General features: G+C 51.1%; 9 protein-coding genes across 9 annotated transcripts; 4 read left to right on the top strand and 5 right to left on the bottom strand.

Annotated features, from left to right (window-relative positions):
• Nucleotides 1-211: 211 nt before the first annotated feature.
• On the top strand, nt 212-1,152 carry PV05_04388 (uncharacterized protein; the record flags this gene model as incomplete). The annotated part of the gene is made up of 2 exons (XM_013460787.1): nt 212-952; nt 1,024-1,152. 2 exons carry the CDS (start codon nt 212-214, stop codon nt 1,150-1,152), a joined length of 870 nt encoding a protein of 289 aa, XP_013316241.1.
• Nucleotides 1,153-1,378: 226 nt separating this feature from the next.
• Nucleotides 1,379-3,152, bottom strand: PV05_04387 (uncharacterized protein). The gene has a single exon (XM_013460786.1). It carries the CDS (start codon nt 2,999-3,001, stop codon nt 1,640-1,642), a length of 1,362 nt encoding a protein of 453 aa, XP_013316240.1. The 5' UTR covers nt 3,002-3,152; the 3' UTR covers nt 1,379-1,639.
• Nucleotides 3,153-3,442: 290 nt separating this feature from the next.
• PV05_04386 (uncharacterized protein) lies at nt 3,443-4,168 on the bottom strand (the record flags this gene model as incomplete). Its single annotated transcript, XM_013460785.1, has 1 exon — nt 3,443-4,168. One exon carries the CDS (start codon nt 4,166-4,168, stop codon nt 3,443-3,445), a length of 726 nt encoding a protein of 241 aa, XP_013316239.1.
• Nucleotides 4,169-4,979: 811 nt separating this feature from the next.
• On the bottom strand, nt 4,980-6,341 carry PV05_04385 (uncharacterized protein). Its single transcript, XM_013460784.1, has one exon. It carries the CDS (start codon nt 6,146-6,148, stop codon nt 5,258-5,260), a length of 891 nt encoding a protein of 296 aa, XP_013316238.1. The 5' UTR covers nt 6,149-6,341; the 3' UTR covers nt 4,980-5,257.
• Nucleotides 6,341-7,736, top strand: PV05_04384 (ribose 5-phosphate isomerase). Its single transcript, XM_013460783.1, has 2 exons — nt 6,341-6,909; nt 7,040-7,736. Exons 1-2 carry the CDS (start codon nt 6,703-6,705, stop codon nt 7,322-7,324), a joined length of 492 nt encoding a protein of 163 aa, XP_013316237.1. The 5' UTR covers nt 6,341-6,702; the 3' UTR covers nt 7,325-7,736.
• Nucleotides 7,607-11,538, bottom strand: PV05_04383 (uncharacterized protein). Its single transcript, XM_013460782.1, has 3 exons — nt 11,446-11,538; nt 8,142-11,396; nt 7,607-8,079 (listed from the first exon to the last, which is right to left on the bottom strand). The coding sequence occupies exons 1-3, from the start codon at nt 11,472-11,474 to the stop codon at nt 7,812-7,814; spliced, it is 3,552 nt and encodes a 1,183-aa protein (XP_013316236.1). The 5' UTR covers nt 11,475-11,538; the 3' UTR covers nt 7,607-7,811.
• Nucleotides 11,539-11,715: 177 nt separating this feature from the next.
• On the top strand, nt 11,716-13,060 carry PV05_04382 (uncharacterized protein). Its single transcript, XM_013460781.1, has 3 exons — nt 11,716-12,163; nt 12,213-12,379; nt 12,584-13,060. Exons 1-3 carry the CDS (start codon nt 11,782-11,784, stop codon nt 12,803-12,805), a joined length of 771 nt encoding a protein of 256 aa, XP_013316235.1. The 5' UTR covers nt 11,716-11,781; the 3' UTR covers nt 12,806-13,060.
• Nucleotides 12,944-14,535, bottom strand: PV05_04381 (uncharacterized protein). The gene is made up of 4 exons (XM_013460780.1): nt 14,164-14,535; nt 13,761-14,104; nt 13,444-13,692; nt 12,944-13,395 (listed from the first exon to the last, which is right to left on the bottom strand). The coding sequence occupies exons 1-4, from the start codon at nt 14,204-14,206 to the stop codon at nt 13,048-13,050; spliced, it is 984 nt and encodes a 327-aa protein (XP_013316234.1). The 5' UTR covers nt 14,207-14,535; the 3' UTR covers nt 12,944-13,047.
• Nucleotides 14,536-14,734: 199 nt separating this feature from the next.
• Nucleotides 14,735-16,152, top strand: PV05_04380 (uncharacterized protein). The gene is made up of 2 exons (XM_013460779.1): nt 14,735-15,233; nt 15,286-16,152. Exons 1-2 carry the CDS (start codon nt 15,003-15,005, stop codon nt 15,940-15,942), a joined length of 888 nt encoding a protein of 295 aa, XP_013316233.1. The 5' UTR covers nt 14,735-15,002; the 3' UTR covers nt 15,943-16,152.
• Nucleotides 16,153-16,186: the final 34 nt, after the last annotated feature.

Genomic DNA, 16,186 nt, shown 5'->3' with positions numbered 1-16,186 from the left:
AACCTTCGGAGCGAACTACCCTAACCCGCAGCTACCTCGTCCCGAATGGCTTTCAGAAAGGTTTACATCCACTCCGGCGAGGCTGTGGACTTAGCCAATCGGAGTGCGTCATTTCTCCGCAACAACCTCGAATGCAAATCAACACAGCAAATCAATCAATTAAAACACCTACTGGGTCTCTAGTCTCCTTTCCACTCACTTTCAAACCACAATGGACCTTTCAAAGCCTGCCTTTGCCCGATCTCAATGGCACCCTCGAGGCCACATCGCAATCTTCCTCCGTACCCTCCACCTCCTCGACCTCAACTTCCTCCCCGACTTCCCTGACATTTCCGAATCGACATTCCACGCAGCCAAAGCACCCGCAAACCTCCAACAGCGCTTCAAAGGCGTCGAATGGGCCCTGTACCGCCTCTTCGAGCTGTATGACCCTGGGGAAACGCGTACCACCTTGAAACCTCATTTCCCGCCCTCGACCCCGAAAGAGTCTCTCAGCCTCCGTGCGGCGCTGTACAAATCTCTCACGGAGTTGAAGAAAAATGGCGTGTTGCCAAGAGAAACTGTGCTCAGAAAAACAATGCTGGACGAATGCAAGGGCGAGAAGTTTGAGGAATTGCTTGCGGCGTTCGCGATGGTCGTGCTGCGGCAGAGGGTGGACGTCGATCTGATTACTACAACCGGTCAGGTGAAAGGGAAAAGGTCCAGCTTAGCAGACCGGAGATGTGACGAGGAACACATTGTCCCGTTGATACTGGCGCATCGGGTCTCGCTGCAGAAATCGCTGGCAAAGAGGCGGGACCTGCGCGAGAGGGCAGCTACACAGGCGCAAGAGCTGGAGACACAGCGGCAGGAGATTGCGAGAAGAACACAAATTGCGTCGCAGAACGACGAGCTTGAGCAGATGTCCGAGCAAGAGTACGAAGCACTGGTGGGACGGGTCAACCACGCATTTGTAAGTGATCGGCGATGGGCAAAGTATACCCTCGAGGGTACTTGTACCCCCTTTCAAAACACGTCGCCCAGAATCAAGGCGGACGGTGCAGACAGTACCGCGAACCAGCCGATGATGAAAGTCCTCACATCAATGTCAAAGCGTCGAGCCCATATCGAGGACCTCAGCCGTCTGCGCGATTCGTTGCTCACTTCAAGTAGCCGAGACATTCAGGTTGGGGAGCAGACGACGCCAATAGCAGCAACGACCGATGCCTCCGATCGTCTTCATGTCACAATAACCAAGACGACGTCGTCAGCACCTCGATTTAGCAGGCACCAAAGCCTGACACTTGGCAATCTCTCCACACGGAGGTGAAATCTGAGCCACCCCCCCATTAATTGTTTGCGACTATGACTTGGAAAAATGATTTCGCGATCACGACTGAACGAATTTACGAGTTGATGAAGACGAATGATTTATGTACATGAACGAAGAAGAAATGTCGTGCCTGTACCAAAGTGTCCGGATCAGAGAATGAAGGGTATCCTGATATACAATCGTCATAAAGCCAGCACATCAAGCTCCACAAGTTTGCCCAGCATGATCTCACCAAGTTTTCATCCTTCAACTCCGCCTAGCAGTCGAATTTTCAGAAGCTTCATGCTCTCCAAGTTGAACCAGCATTCTCGAGCCCAACTGCTTCCCTTAAGACCACACGGTTGATCTAGAATACTCCCTCTCGCAGCCTTTGACTCCACTGCCCTCTCCATAGCCTTCATCTTCATCCACGTCGACTCCAGCGTCATCGACAACCTCGACCTTGGATCCTAATGCCTGTTGACCTTCAAGAATCATGGCCTGCAACTGCGCATTGAATCGGTTCATCGTGTGATCCTGCTTGGCTTCCTTCCTACGCAGCTTTTGCTCAAATTTGCGAACTTCAGGCGATGGCTGAGGCACGTTCACTTGCGACGATTGCCGACGAGGAGACGCCATTGACGCTCTGCTAGTTGGTCTTGACGCATTAGCGTTTCCATCAAAGGACGACACAGACCGTTGATGCTGAGGTTTGGAAGAGACCGATACGGACAAAGACCGTGGAGAAGCATATGACGCCGACGTCCTCGAGGCCAGTCTTGGACGCGATAGTTTCTGGCTGCTCGCCTGCCGGGAAGGTTGTCTCGCGTGTAAGCTGGCCGTGCTAGCTCTGGACTTCTTGCGCACTGGACTTGCGTCTCTATCCTGATCAGGGTCATCGACAATCACCCAGTCATTCCGCCGGTCAAAGCTTCTCGTCCGGGCTGCGCTGAAACTTGATGGGAAGTCTTGGTCCTCAGGAAAGCCACCTGGAACGGGCGTCCGGTCTCCGTAATTTCGAGACTCGGCACTGTAGCTGTGCTGAAAAACATCTTCTTTCGACCCGGCTTCAATCCAGACGCTCGATGAAGACACACCTGGCGTAACCAGGTCAAAGTTATAGCCATTCCCACCACCCGCATGGAACCCTTTGAACGTGTTGTTCCAGCAGAAGTTGATGACCTTGCCGGCAATGCCGCCTGTCAGAGCCCAGACGGTCTTGCTCCATCCGTTCTGGTTAGGGGATCTGGATAATCTGCGTTTTCCATTTCCATGTGTAGACTCAATCGAGGCAGGTGTTTGCGGAAAGTATGAATCGGTCTGTGCCGATGGTTTCTCTTGTTTCTGCATGTGCGTGTACCTATTTGGCCGGCAGTCCGTCTCGAATGCGTATCGATCTGCATCTTCCTCTCTGTGTACGTCGAGGGCTGTTGGAGTGTCTAAGCCTCCTGCGATGCGGTAATTCGTGTTGGCCAGCGGCGGTGGACTGAGGGTGTCACGACGGGAGGTAGGGTCTAAGCGTGGCCTCTTTCGAGAGCTCGATTGCGAAGATGTGCGCGCGCGGAAAGTCTGTGATAGGCTCGAAGATGCAGGCGACTGAGATCGATCCTGCGACGGAGGAAGGAAAAGTGAGGAATTGAAGGTCGTGCATCGAAAGGTGGTATCGTTGGCAGGCAGATATGAGCCTGGTAGTGGGCTCGGTGTGTCCATGATGGTGGTCAACTTGCCGTATTGTCGTCGAGATGGATCACATTGTCAGGTAAAGATGAATGATCAGATGAGACGACCATGGCTGTGGTAACACAATCAAACGGGTCACAGGCAAGGCTCCAGCACACGAGCAGATGCGGGGCTGATAAACTGTCACCCGTCGCCCAAGCAACAAAAGGTTCGCGGTCTGACCGAGGCAGACGCCCGTAGCATTTAGCATTGTAGCAGAGCCTTTATATCAAGAAATATACGCCGTAATTGTGTATTACACAGTGGGTGCATAGCCATAACGGGCACTTCTATATTATCGAACTACTAAAAGGCTTTTGAACGTTGAAGTGTCGCCCGCTTCCAACGCTAGGAATGCCCGAAGATTTCGATAGCGTCCAACTCAACGTCCGCTCCATTTTATGTACACGACCTCACTCTCTATACAAGCTATCACCCCGGAAGCCATTTCAACGTGCTCGGCGCGATGTCGCCGTCGACGACCTTATTATTATCGTCGTTGTCATCATCATCGTCCTCCATGTCATCATCGTCGTCGTCATCCTCCATGGTATCGTTGCCGACCTCGCCATCATCCCCCTCCTTACCCTCGACATGGACGACGGGCTTTGGGTCTTCAACCTCATAAAAATTGCCCCATTCATCGGCGAGCACCTCATTGCCATCGCCCGGAAAATACCTCAGCCTCTCTTGGAGGCGAATTCTCTTCGCCGTCGACATCCGCCACCCATCTTCTACCCGCTCAACGATATTGACTGGACTCGTCCGTATATCAATTCGAATTCTGGCCCGCGCGAGGTACGGCTTCGTATTTCGAGTGTACCATCTGCGAATTTTGCCAGTCTCGTTCCAGTCGAATTGCATATAGTATCGTTCCCATACAGTCTCCTGCGCGACGAAATGGAGCCTGGTATGTGGAGTATCGGAGAGGGACCTCGCAAATGCCGGTAATTGATTCTTTATGGCTTCCCAAATCCGCGACATGCTCCTGTTCATTGTAGCAGGTATAATGATGGGATGACTGGCGTAGAAGTTATCCCAGCCGAAGCGGACCTCGTACTCGGTGGTGACCTCATCGACGTCGTTGCCGGTGGGAAGCTTGGTATTAGAGAAGACGCCCAAGTGGCTTTGCGAAGGACCCTGGTTGTTCAATGCCATGATGATGTAATCTAGCCACGTCAGAAGCCTGTCTTGGTAAGGTTGCAGGAAGTGAGGTGAGTGAGCACGCAGTTATTGGACTTACCTTGTCTGTGATGATGTGTTGAAATGTGTGTCTTAAGGAGTTGGTCTCTCTTGGTGTCAGGAATGGTCTTGCACGCGGAACCAGAGATGAAGGTGTGGTGTTCTTGTTCGAGTCGAATACTAAGCGCCAGTGCAACGGAGAAGGTATGAGATATCTGGTCAGGGCGTGAACACCGACAGAGTACGCATCAAGGGAGAGCAACTTGACTCGAGCAACGTTTCCACGACGAAGCAATTGCAATATCGCGGCCGAAATTGAGAGTGTTGTCTCATTGCAGCTTCGCGTCTGCTCTCATGCCAAGAGGAAGTAAGGTGAGTGAATGCTGCGGTCCTCTCCTGCTGGCGATGCGCCCGTCCAGTTTGACTGACATGTAGCATGCAAACTACTTCACTACGCAGATCCGATTTCACCCACAGGAAAAAATCACCCGCAAGCGACAGAAAAGTCCCTGCTACAGCCGGACTTGAACTCGCAACCTTTGCAACCTAGCCTTCACCAACAAAAAAAAGAATGGGTAACATTGACAATGTCCATCATCCATCAAGCAGTGGGTTGGAGTCGGTCACGACGTGAAAGGAGGGGCCTTGGGACATGCCTCAAGTTGGCTCATAACCTGTTAGATCTCGAGTAGACGTAAATTGTGATTCAAATAGCACCACTGCGGTTCAATCTTGGGGTCAATCTCATGTGGATACCAAGCACTTCACTTCACTTTACCTGCCAAGCTGGATATCATCTTACTCCACCGACGAGATTGAGAGGACACCACGAGCGAGGATATCACGACAGGGTCTGAGTCGGACGTCGAACTCTTGGAGCCACTAGAAACTGTCTGTTGCTAGTCAATGGAAAGGGGCACGACTGAGACTCACTGCTCCGATATAGCAGATGACTTGAGTCGTGGACTTCAACATTGCGCATGGTCTGTTTCTCGCAGCCGCCGTGATCTCGCAGAGAAAATAGCATCTGGACGACCCCGATATGAGCACCTTCGTCCACCTCTATCATCCTCCCAAACTTTCCACAACCTCCTCCACAACCCCTCTTACGCCTGAGATCTCATGAGCAAACCTGCCCAAAAACAGACCGTCCACATACTTCCCCAGCCCATTCCCGCCGTTCGCTTTCCCACTCCACAACCCCGGACCAGCACTCCCACCATACACAACTTTGACTTCACCCGTGCGGCTGGGGACCACCTGGCCAGCAATTTGGCGGATAGCCTGCACGACAGGTCCAACATAGTCCACTCCAGCGGGCTCCTCGGCACCGATGGCCCATACGGGTTCGTATGCGAAAATAACAGGTGCATACTTGGGCACTGCTTTCAAGATCGTGCTGATTTGCGGGGTCAATTGGCTCATGGCGGTTCCGACGGACTGACTCAGGGGCCCCGAGAGATTGGGACGGTCGAGTTCGCCTATACACACGAGTGGGATCATCCCCAGTGCCGTTACTGCTGCGGCTCTCTCCGCTGAAGATTGGTCAGTCTCGTGGAGCAAGCGGCGTCGTTCAGCGTGGTTGAGTTCGACGATCGAGACGCCGAGCGAGGACAGGGCGGGCGGGACGATTTCGCCAGTGTATGCGCCATAAGATGTCGAGGAGAAGGCATTTTGGGCGCCAAGGGCTATGGGCCAGGCGGAAGAGGAAGAATCTGAAGTGGAAGATGGGTACTTGGATGAGAGGATTTGTGAACACGTGTAGATTGTGAGGAAGTCCGGGATCAGGACGAAGAGGATCTGGTCGGCATGTTGTTGCAGGAGAGGTAAGATGTTCTCGGCGGGGTCAAGTATAGAATTCAGATATGAGATCGTTCGAGACGGAGAGAAGTATGCTTTTGTGGATGTAAGGACGAGCTTTTGCGGGAGTTTGGGATAGGATATTGTCGAGGCCATCGTTGAACGTCTGCCTTGTTGACGTTCTGTTCTGCTCGAAAAAAAATGCTGTGGTTTGAGAAATAAATATACAGTATTTGGTGTTCCTGGTTTATGTGTCTTTTCTTCTTTTCAGAACTCTATAGAATCTGTGCAGAAAAGCTGGATCTCAGTGTTTTCTAACTTATGTGTCGATATGTCGTCGGTGTTTCCCTCCACATTTCACCGAACCTCTTGTGCAAGTCGATCGGCCACGCTCTCCACGTTTTTCATTTCTTTCGCTCAATTAACCGGCCGGAATGTCCAGAAAGAGGATCCCGTGGTGCCCGCTCACCCACCGCTGAAGAGAAAAAGATTGGAGAAGGTGGATTACTCAATGACAGAATCGCCGCCGGCACGGAGACGGCATTGAATGCGTTCATATCGTCGACGATCCAACAGAAATGCCAAATGGCTAAAATCTACAGGTTTTATAGATATACACACCATCTTTCGCCTCTTCCTCATCCTCGTCCTCATACACAGCCTTGACCCAATCTACGATACCACATACTCGATCTTGATCTTCAGGAAAAATGACAACAAACGGCACAAAGACCCCGCTCCGCATCGTCGTGGGTAGCGACAACGCCGGCCACGCCTACAAGAGCGCCCTGAAAGAGACGCTGAAGAAGCACTCGGGCGTCACACAAGTATTGGACGTCGGTGTCGTGGAAGCCGACGATGTCACTGCATACCCTCACCTGGCCGTCGATGCCTGCAAGAAGATTAAATCCGGAGAGGTAAGTTTCCAACCTGGGTTTCCTCCGCATCCTTCGCCTTCGCCTTTATCCTCCAGTTAGACCTACACGCCAGTATCGCTTGTACTGCGCCAATACTTGTGCTAACGATTACCCCGCCTACGAGTAACAGGCCGACCGCGCCCTCCTGATCTGCGGCACGGGCCTAGGCGTCGCCATCTCCGCGAACAAAGTCGAAGGCATCCGCGCCGTGACAGCCCACGACCCATACAGCGTCGAGCGCAGCGTGCTCTCGAACAACGCCCAAGTCCTCTGTTTCGGCCAGCGCGTCATCGGTCTCGAACTCGCGAAGAAACTTGTGGATGAGTGGGTTGAGCTCCGGTTCGACGAGAACAGCTCTTCTGCGGAGAAAGTCGCACACATAAGCAAATATGAGGAGCAGTTTGGTGAACTATAAAAAGGGGAATGCGCGAAGGGGGTACTGAGACAAGAGAGAGAACCTCCTTTGGGCATGTTGGGATGATATTGCCGGTATGAGCACTTTGAGGAGCGACATGTATGGTGAGGTATGATCGAGTCAATTTACCCTTCAATCGTTGGAGAGTGGAGGGCTTGAGCTTCGTCAGATAGGGTGGTTCAAACATGTTTTTGATGAACATAGGGACATCCTCGGAAAATATTGCATATATCTAAACATTCTGTATCGCGGAGACCGCTGGGAGTTTGGCAGCGAGCATCGTATCAAAGCAAGAATGTGGTAATATTGCGACACCATCTCAAGCCACGAAAAGATCCTAGTGGCAGATGCATATCAGTCCGCCGAATTAGACATACTCTCATCAAGTCATAACTCATCCCTCCTCAGACAGTATATACAAATGCATTGAACGCCCAATATTGTCTCCAACCACCAAAACATCGACCAAATGCAAGCAAGACAGCAATCAACCCTTCAGCTCTCCCGGTGTCATGACAGTAACCACACTCGTGCCCTCACTGAACCTCGTCCTGAACACACGGTTCGCATTCTGAAACATGCCATCCTTCAGACTGACCACAATAAACTGCGATCCCGTGAATCTCGTCCTGATGATCCGGCCGATATTCTGGGTATGCGACAAATCCAAAGCCGCATCAACCTCGTCCAAAATATACATTGGCGCAGGCTTGAATTGTAGCAGCGCCAGGATCAACGAAAGCGCGACGAGAGATCTATCAGTTGCACAGGTTAGCAAGCTATATCCACAGAGTCAGACGTCTTGTTTGCAACATACCTCTGACCACCCGAAAGTTCTGTGAGACTCTGCTTCCACACCTTGCCCAAACACACCTTGACCTCGAGACCCTGCTGGATCCGGTCGATGTTGTCGTCGAGTGGCACCAACTTGGCAGTGTTGTTGCCAGGCAGAAGGTCCGAAAAGATATTTCCAAAATCCTCCGTGACTTTGCGCCACGTCTTGACCAGCGCCTCTTTCTTATACTCATCCAGAGTCACGATCGTCTCCTCAATCTTCGTTTTATCTCTGATGACCGTCCGGAGCATATTCTTCAGGCTTGTCTCCTTCTTCTCGACACTATCGATCATAGGCATCACCTTCGGGTTGATCTTCTTCTTCATGCCCTGGAATCGTTCGGTAACATTCTTCAACGTCGCTCGACTTTCAGCTAGATTCTTGCCCTGGAAATCGTACGGCGTGCCAGCTCGGCCGAATTGGTCTTTGTTGTCTTCGATCCAGTCGTGCTCTTTCTCCAGCGCGGCCACAAGCTGTGAGGCGGCTTGCGCATCTTTTTGGGCTTTCTCTACAGCGTGGCTGAGCCCTTGTGCTTCAAGTGCCTCTTCTGTTGTCTGTTTCGATTTCTTCGACTTGGCTTGTTCGAGCTCGCGAAGTTCGTCGTCAAAGCCAGTCAATTTGGCTTGCTCGTCAGTCAGTTCCGCTTGTGCAACGTCATGTTTGTTCTTGACCGTTGCTTCTTCTTCTCGCAGAGTCTGCAGCTCCTGCTTTTGGACCTCGATGGTGTTAGTCGCCTCATTCATCTGTTCTTCAGCAGCATTCAGATCACTTTCTGCTTGTTCACAGTCGATCCTCACATCTTGCAATTCCTTCTGAAGTGACTTGATGGCAGCTTGAGTCTTGGTCAGAGATTTCTTTAACTCGGTCAATGATTTTTCCAGCTCCTTCAGTTTGCTGTCTTTGTTTTTGCTGAAATCTTCCATGTCCATTTCAATGCGTTTAACATCCTTGGCGGCTTCTGCTTGTCTCGACTTTGCATTCGTCATGTCCTCCTTCAACTGCACGATTGACGCCTTCATTTCTTCAATGGAGTGAATGATGGAAGAGGATGAGTTGCCGGAAATCTGCTCCTCAGTCAGTTTGATCTCATGGGTCTTGAGATCCAGCTCCTGCTTAATGGTCTTGATATTCGTCATTTTGGCTTGTTCGTTCTTCATGGTCTGCTGAAGCTCTCGGAACTCGGATTGATGCTTCTCAAGCTCTTTGGTGACTTCATTCAACTTCTGCAGAACGACAAGCACACCACTCGAATTCGGTGAGCTGCCGCCAGAAAGCGTACCTGAGGGATCATACACGTCACCTTCAAGTGTCACACTCTTCAGCCTAACAGCTGGGTCGAAAGTGACCCTCTTTGCTGTGTCTGCATCTTGGCAGATTAATGTGGTTCCGAACACATAATCCATAGCGGCGGAAACCTCATGGTCATATCCGATCAATGACAAAGCCAAATCGACTTTGCCGGGTGCTATCCGTTGAGCTGCACCGACTTTTTCTGCAGATGCCCTGAAAGCAGTGATCTTGTTCAAAGGAATGATAGTGACTCTCTTCTTCAGCTTGCCATTCTGCAAGAGTTGTGTGCCCGTCTCGGCTGTGTCGACGACAACATTATACAGTCTTCCTCCAGCACAAATCTCCAGAGCGGTACCAGCTATTGATTTGTCCTTGTCCAAGGTGAACAGTTGAGCAACAAGTCCTTTGACTTTTGAACGGTCAAAGTTGGGCGAAGGATCGCTGAAGTGGAAGTCAACATTGGCAACCTTTCGCCTCAATCCGTCAGCTTCCTGCGAAAGGGTTCGGATGCTCTTCTGGAGCGCCACTTCTCGTTCCCGCATAGCTTCTTCTCGGCCTGGCTCGAAGCCTAACTTTTGCAGGTCTCCTTCCAGTTTGTGGGCTTGCTTTCGCAGAACTTCCAAGCCTTTGAGCAGATCAGCGTTTTGTTCTCTAGCCTTCTTTGCTCTCGGCTCGTCCTCCTTGATGCGTTTTTCAAGGTGAGAAATCTTCAATTTCGCTTGTTCTTGTTCGGTGCCGGCTGTTGTGAGTCTATTCCGTGCTTCTTGCAATTGTCCTTGATAGCCACTTTCCTGGCCTTCTCGAGATGCCACTCCTGTCTGAAGTGTCGATAGCAGCTCTTCTTTCTTTTCGACTTCTGCGTTCTGGACATCAAGTTCGGATTTCGCGCTGTCCCATCGTGTTTGGAGTTTCCCCAAGCTCTTTTTCTTGTCGGCAACCTGTTTTTCTAGGCTCTTAACATTCTTGGCCACTTCCTTTTTCCTCTGCTCTTCTTCGACAACGCTTGACTGTTTCAGATCGAGCACAGTAGATAACCGCACGAGCTCGTGGCTGAGTTCTTTCACTTGGGCTTCTAGAGCCTGGAAACGCCCACCTTTGCGCATCTCCTTCTCTCGGACATCTCGCACTCTCTGAGCGTCCTCGGCCAAATTCTCGATTTCACGCTTGAGCTTAACAGCATTCTCTTCCAGATGTTGTACCTTGGCTCGCTTGGCTTCGTGTTCTTCGCTAGCTGATTTCATCTTGTCGCCCGCTCGTACATAATCTGCTGCGACCACGACACGCGTTAGGCGTTCCAGCTCGCTCTGTGTCTTCTGGTAGTCAAGCCATGCTCGCTTCTCGCCACGAAGTTTGTCCAACTTGGGCTCAATTTCTTCTCTCAGCAGCCCTTCAATCTCAACCACTTTCATTTCTTTCTTGGCCATTGTTTTTTGTGCCTTCTCTTTCCTGTCCTCAAACATACGTGTGCCAGCAGCCTCTTCGATCATTGCCAGGATTTCTGCCGCTTTCATATTGAGGACCTTTGTGATGCGACCTTGCATAATGATAAAATTTGGGTTGTTGATGTTAAGTCCGACGCTCTGAAAAAGATTTTGTACAGTCGTTTGCTGCGCTCGATGCCCGTTTATCAGGTATTTACTCGTTCCACCCATGACGATCTGTCGCGTAACACTAATTTGCCCATACTCTTCAAAGCCGATCGGACTCGTACTCTTGTCGCCATTATCGAAAACGATCGTAACGCTTGCTTTGGTCACGCCTGCTTGGCCGCGCTTGTAGATGAGGTCTTGGAGGTTCTGGGCTCGAACAGTGGACATGTTTGTGATACCGAGGACAAAACATATTGAATCCAGAATGTTTGATTTTCCAGAGCCATTGAGACCAGTGACCGCATTAAAACTTTGGTCCCAACCAGAGATGACAGTCCTCTGGCTGTAGGACTTGAAGCTGTAGATACGCGTTAGCTTCAGTCGCATCATACCTCAAGGCCACGTACCCATCGATGATAAGTTCGATGATCTTCATGATTACTACTATGTGCAGCCACGGACTTTGAGGTCGAACGCGCAGCAGTACTCTTTCAACAAAGTCGATCTCTGCAGCCAGACGTCGCTACTGTGCCTATAAGTTGTTTACCTTCTCAATGGGGTTAGCACCAGACACTTCTAGAAAAGGAAGGTGCAGCGATATCTGATCTCCGCAGCCTTGGCGCGCTTTTCTCGTATTCGGGCTTCAAGAAGCTTTCAATCGAGTCAAACCACTTTCAGTCGAATGACTCACAGCTTCACACCGCTGCTCTGGAAGACTTAAAAACCCGTCATACTGACCCAACATGGCTTCGCTATCCAGGAGCCTTGCCCACTCTCCGGCGACGGTACCCATCTTCCTCGCCCCAGCCTTTGCAAGACCAACAACCGCCGCAGCTACAGCTGTGTTCTACAGATCCTACGCCAGCAAGTCAAAGCCTGCGAGTCCACTATCTCTGAGCCGGAAGCCCGGCGGGGACAGGAATAAACAGCGAGGGGTCTCAGCCATTCGACGAACAGGACCTAGACGGACTCGAGGCCTTTGGCAGCACCCTTTACCGGTCCCTGTCGCAAGAGATCACAGAGGCACTTCTGCTGAATATGAGGGCGCCGAAGATCATGGACTGTGGGGCTTCTTCAACAAGGACAAGAAGGCCATGATGCCGCCGGAGGAAGAATCAAGTCATGGCAGGTTTTCCCTCGGCCGCCTTTCTCTGCTCAGTCTAACATATCCCAGGCCGATCCTGGACTTACGCCGAGTTGTCCAACAAGTCCTTTGACGACCTGCAGAAGCTATATTGGGTCTGCGTGAAAGAACAAAATTGTACAATGACAAGAGAAAAGGAAAGAACTAGAGTAAGAGCTGGTTATGGAGAACTAGAATATCAGGAGAGGCTGGAAGCGGTAAGCACATCCCCATCGTTTCTCAATGCGAGTCGCGGAGATGAGATAGATCCTTTCACTCGCCGATTTGAATTCTCGAAGGACCGCTTAACCCTTTTGGACATGAGATCTTCCCGGAAAGTTATCTGAGGTTACATTTTCATATGCCAGGATATACTGTTCTTTCTTTCGAGACAATGGCTTGCTGACTACGTTAATGCCTAGATCCGGAAAACCATGTACACAATTCGGGATGTCCTTGCGGATCGACAACTATCGTGGAATCAAGCTCAAGCCTTGCTCAACACGGGCATTATTAACGACATCCTCGCTGAACCAGCGCCTTTAGAGGAGACATGGGAGGATATCGAAGAGGCAGGCCTTGACGAGTCGCCGCCTACAGTCAAGAAACAAACCTTCCACCATACGCCTATCAGTGCTGCGTGAGCCGGTCCTCGCATGAATGAACTGGTTGATGTGGTCTTTATTGAAAAGATCCCTGCGCGATGAGGGACGGTATTCCTAGGTGTACATTATACTGTATATCACTGTCGGTCACTGAATGTCAAGTCGGTGGCGGCTCTACCCGTACAAGGGCGTTGTAGCTTAGAGACAGGAATTCGCTGGTCTCACAGTCTATCAAATCAATCACGCTGGTGTGCTATCTTTCTACCATTCCCTCATCCTGCCTAGAAAACATGCTCACCCAGATCTCTCTTCATCGCAACCAACATCGACTCATGAGTTGGCTTGAAGCCCATTCTCGTCGCGCGATCACCCTTCACGAGCATATTCCCAGCAATAAGATGCTTGACTTCACCTTCGCCCGCCTCTTCCATAGAAACCTTCTTCGGCAAAGGACTCGAGACAAGGCCCTTTGCATACAAGACCGGTGCTAGCGCCGTCCCGAACTCCTTCCAGCCGAGTCTCTCGCCATGTAGGATATAATATCTCGAAAATGCGCTGCGTTTTGGTGCTTCCGTTCCAGCAACGCCAACGATCTTCGTGATGAATGGGACGGCGTCTTCGATATGCACCTGTCACAGATTAACTCATACCTTCAAAATGTACAGAGTCTGACGTACAGTGCTCACCACGCCCGTTCCCTCGCCGATGAACGGGACGAAGCCTAAGCCCTTCGCCAGGCCAGTGAAGATCGAATACCCTACCCCCAAGTTGGCAGACGGGCCGAGGACGTTCTGTCCGTACGTCACGGCGAGGCAGACGATGTAAGTGATGATTTTTCCCCGCTGGCCTGCTTCAAGGACAGGAACATCCGTCGGACCGTTGAACATGTTTCTGTTGATGAGTCTGATGTCTTCTTCGTTGTCATCCTTGTACATCTCCGTGTCAGCACAGCCCCTGTCATCACTGTCTCAAACCATGAAGATGATGAACTTACATTCCAGACTTTGCTCTTGGGGTTGAAATTGCCGGTTGTCCCAAAGTCAATGAAATTCCCGGTTCCGCTGAGATGAATGAGCGTGCCCTTGTTGCTCGCCGGATGTTCTTCCATGCCTGATATAATCACATTCACGAAGTCGCCATCGAAAGACGAGGCGGCATTGACCACGATGTCATGCTCCTTGCTCAATGTGCGGACGAGCTCTGTGTCCGAGAAGGATCCGTGGACGATGCGATCGACACAGGCTGTGGATCTGAAGTATTCATCCGCGAACGAGTTGCGAAAGAAGGCCGTCAAAGCCCAATCTGGGTGGGATCTTTTGATATCGGCCGCAAGACGTGCTGTGAACCTGGTCAGCGATACTGTCAGGTTAGGATAGTGACAATCAATGGGAGCGAACCTCCAACGAGACCCGTCGCGCCGAAGAGCAGGACTGAGGGCATGATGTTAGATCTGAGGACACGTTTGGATTTCTGGAGGTTGTAACGCTTCACTAGTGTGATGGCGATTGAGATGATTGTTAATTGATATGCAGTGTAGTATACTCTTCCCTTATGCCTTTATATCACCTCGTACCATGTCTTGGTCCCGTATGAACAGGCCCAGAGCGCATTTGGTGACCACGCCGCTGGTTTGCCGACTTAGCCATTCCATTGATCAGCCGGAGCTCGAGGCTAAAGCCTCAAGCCGGGTTATTCATCACGGGGAGGACTTCATTTCCAATCTCGAAGCTGACTTCTTGGTGTTGTAGAGAGTACCACTCCAGTCGCGCGAGTAGGTACTTTTCGTGGTAGGTCCCGTATGACGACATGGGATGGTTATGTAAGGCCTGGCTTAAGACGGCGACTACCTGCCCCAATTGGACTTAGCGTGCGGACGCAAAAAGGTCCCGACGCTCCGCAGCTTGCGGAGGCACAGGAGAACCGGTGACGGGGAGCAATCGAGTCATTGCAAAATCTGGCGATGTGGTGTGGTTCGTTACCCTCTCGGTTACGCTACTGCATCATCAGCCATCACTTATGGACATTGTAGGGCCAATGTTGCTTTCGCTTGGTATGCTTCTAAACAAGAGCGGAGCCTCATACATGTCCAGATTGAGAATCGAGCAGATGCTGTACGACCACCTCTGGTCGACTGTTTGTCAGCGATGGGTGCTGCCACAAGCTCTACAACGGCAGGCAATTGAGGTATATATATTGCCATCTTAACAGACAGACTGCTCTGCTCTTCATCAACCAGATGTCCCAGCAGTCGAAACATACACACAGGTTTCTCAAGTATTTCCACCTCCAAAACCTAGGCCATCCAACCGGTTCAGCAATTCAAGTAGAACAGACATTAACACCAGCCCATACCGAAGAAATGGCTCAACAGTATTTGAAGGGCAAGGTTGCCATTGTGACGGGCGCCGGAAAGCTCAATGGAATTGGTGCGGCGAGTGCAATTGCGCTTGCAGAGCAGGGTGCCGACGTACGTTTCACCTCAATGCCACGCCTTACTGTCCAAGCTGACAAGCTCTTAGGTCGCCATCCATTACAATAGCTCGGCCGGACCAGCAGAAGAGACAGTCGCCAAGCTCAAGAGTCTCGGAGTTCGAGCTGTTGCAATCAAAGCCGATGCTGGCGCCGCTGATTTTGGCAAAGTTCTCGTCGACGGAACCCTGAAGGCATTCAACACCCAGTCCATCGATATCATCGTCAACAACGCCGGCACGGCCGTCGTGAACGCTGAAGGCATTGCTTCCGTGGGCCTTGAGGACTGGGATTCGGTCTTTCATATCAACGTTCGTGGTCCTTTCTTGTTGATTCAAGCTGCTCTTCCATACATGAAGGCAGGAGGACGCATCGTCAACATTTCCAGCGTCATTGCCAGGCTGGGTTCGTTCATGCTGCCGGTGTACGGTGCTTCTAAGGGAGCTTTGAATGCTATGACCATTGCCATGTCCGAAGAGCTGGGCCCCAAGGGCATTACCATCAACATCGTCGCTCCAGGGCCAATCAAGACTGATCTCAGCATGGAAGGTTCCCCAGTTGGGGCGAGACTGCGGAACAATGCGCATATCAAGAGGGAGGGCACCGCAAAGGAGGTGGGAGATACGGTGTTGTTCATGGCAAGCCCGTTTTCCAGCTATATCACTGGGCAGCTAATTGGGGTCGATGGCGGTATTAGTTTCCCATGAATGAGAGGCCATGAAGACTCGGTGACGTGCTTAGGCACAAGCAATTTCGGGCATGAAAGTCGGATAAGAAAGAAGTGATCGTGGAAAAGCAATCATAGGATCACACCACCAATGACAACCCAGTCTGAAGCGTGTTTAAGCTTGCAATCGTTGCATTTCCTGATCCCATGAGTACTACAATATCGAATCCTTTCACGACCGGGAATACTGAGAGTCTGACCTGCTCATGGCATTGGGCAGTGAC

Source organism: Exophiala xenobiotica, assembly GCF_000835505.1.
Source record: "Exophiala xenobiotica strain CBS 118157 unplaced genomic scaffold supercont1.3, whole genome shotgun sequence".
NCBI lineage: Eukaryota > Fungi > Ascomycota > Eurotiomycetes > Chaetothyriales > Herpotrichiellaceae > Exophiala > Exophiala xenobiotica.
Note: the sequence above shows the minus strand (reverse complement) of the source record. Positions and strands in the feature narration are given on the sequence as shown.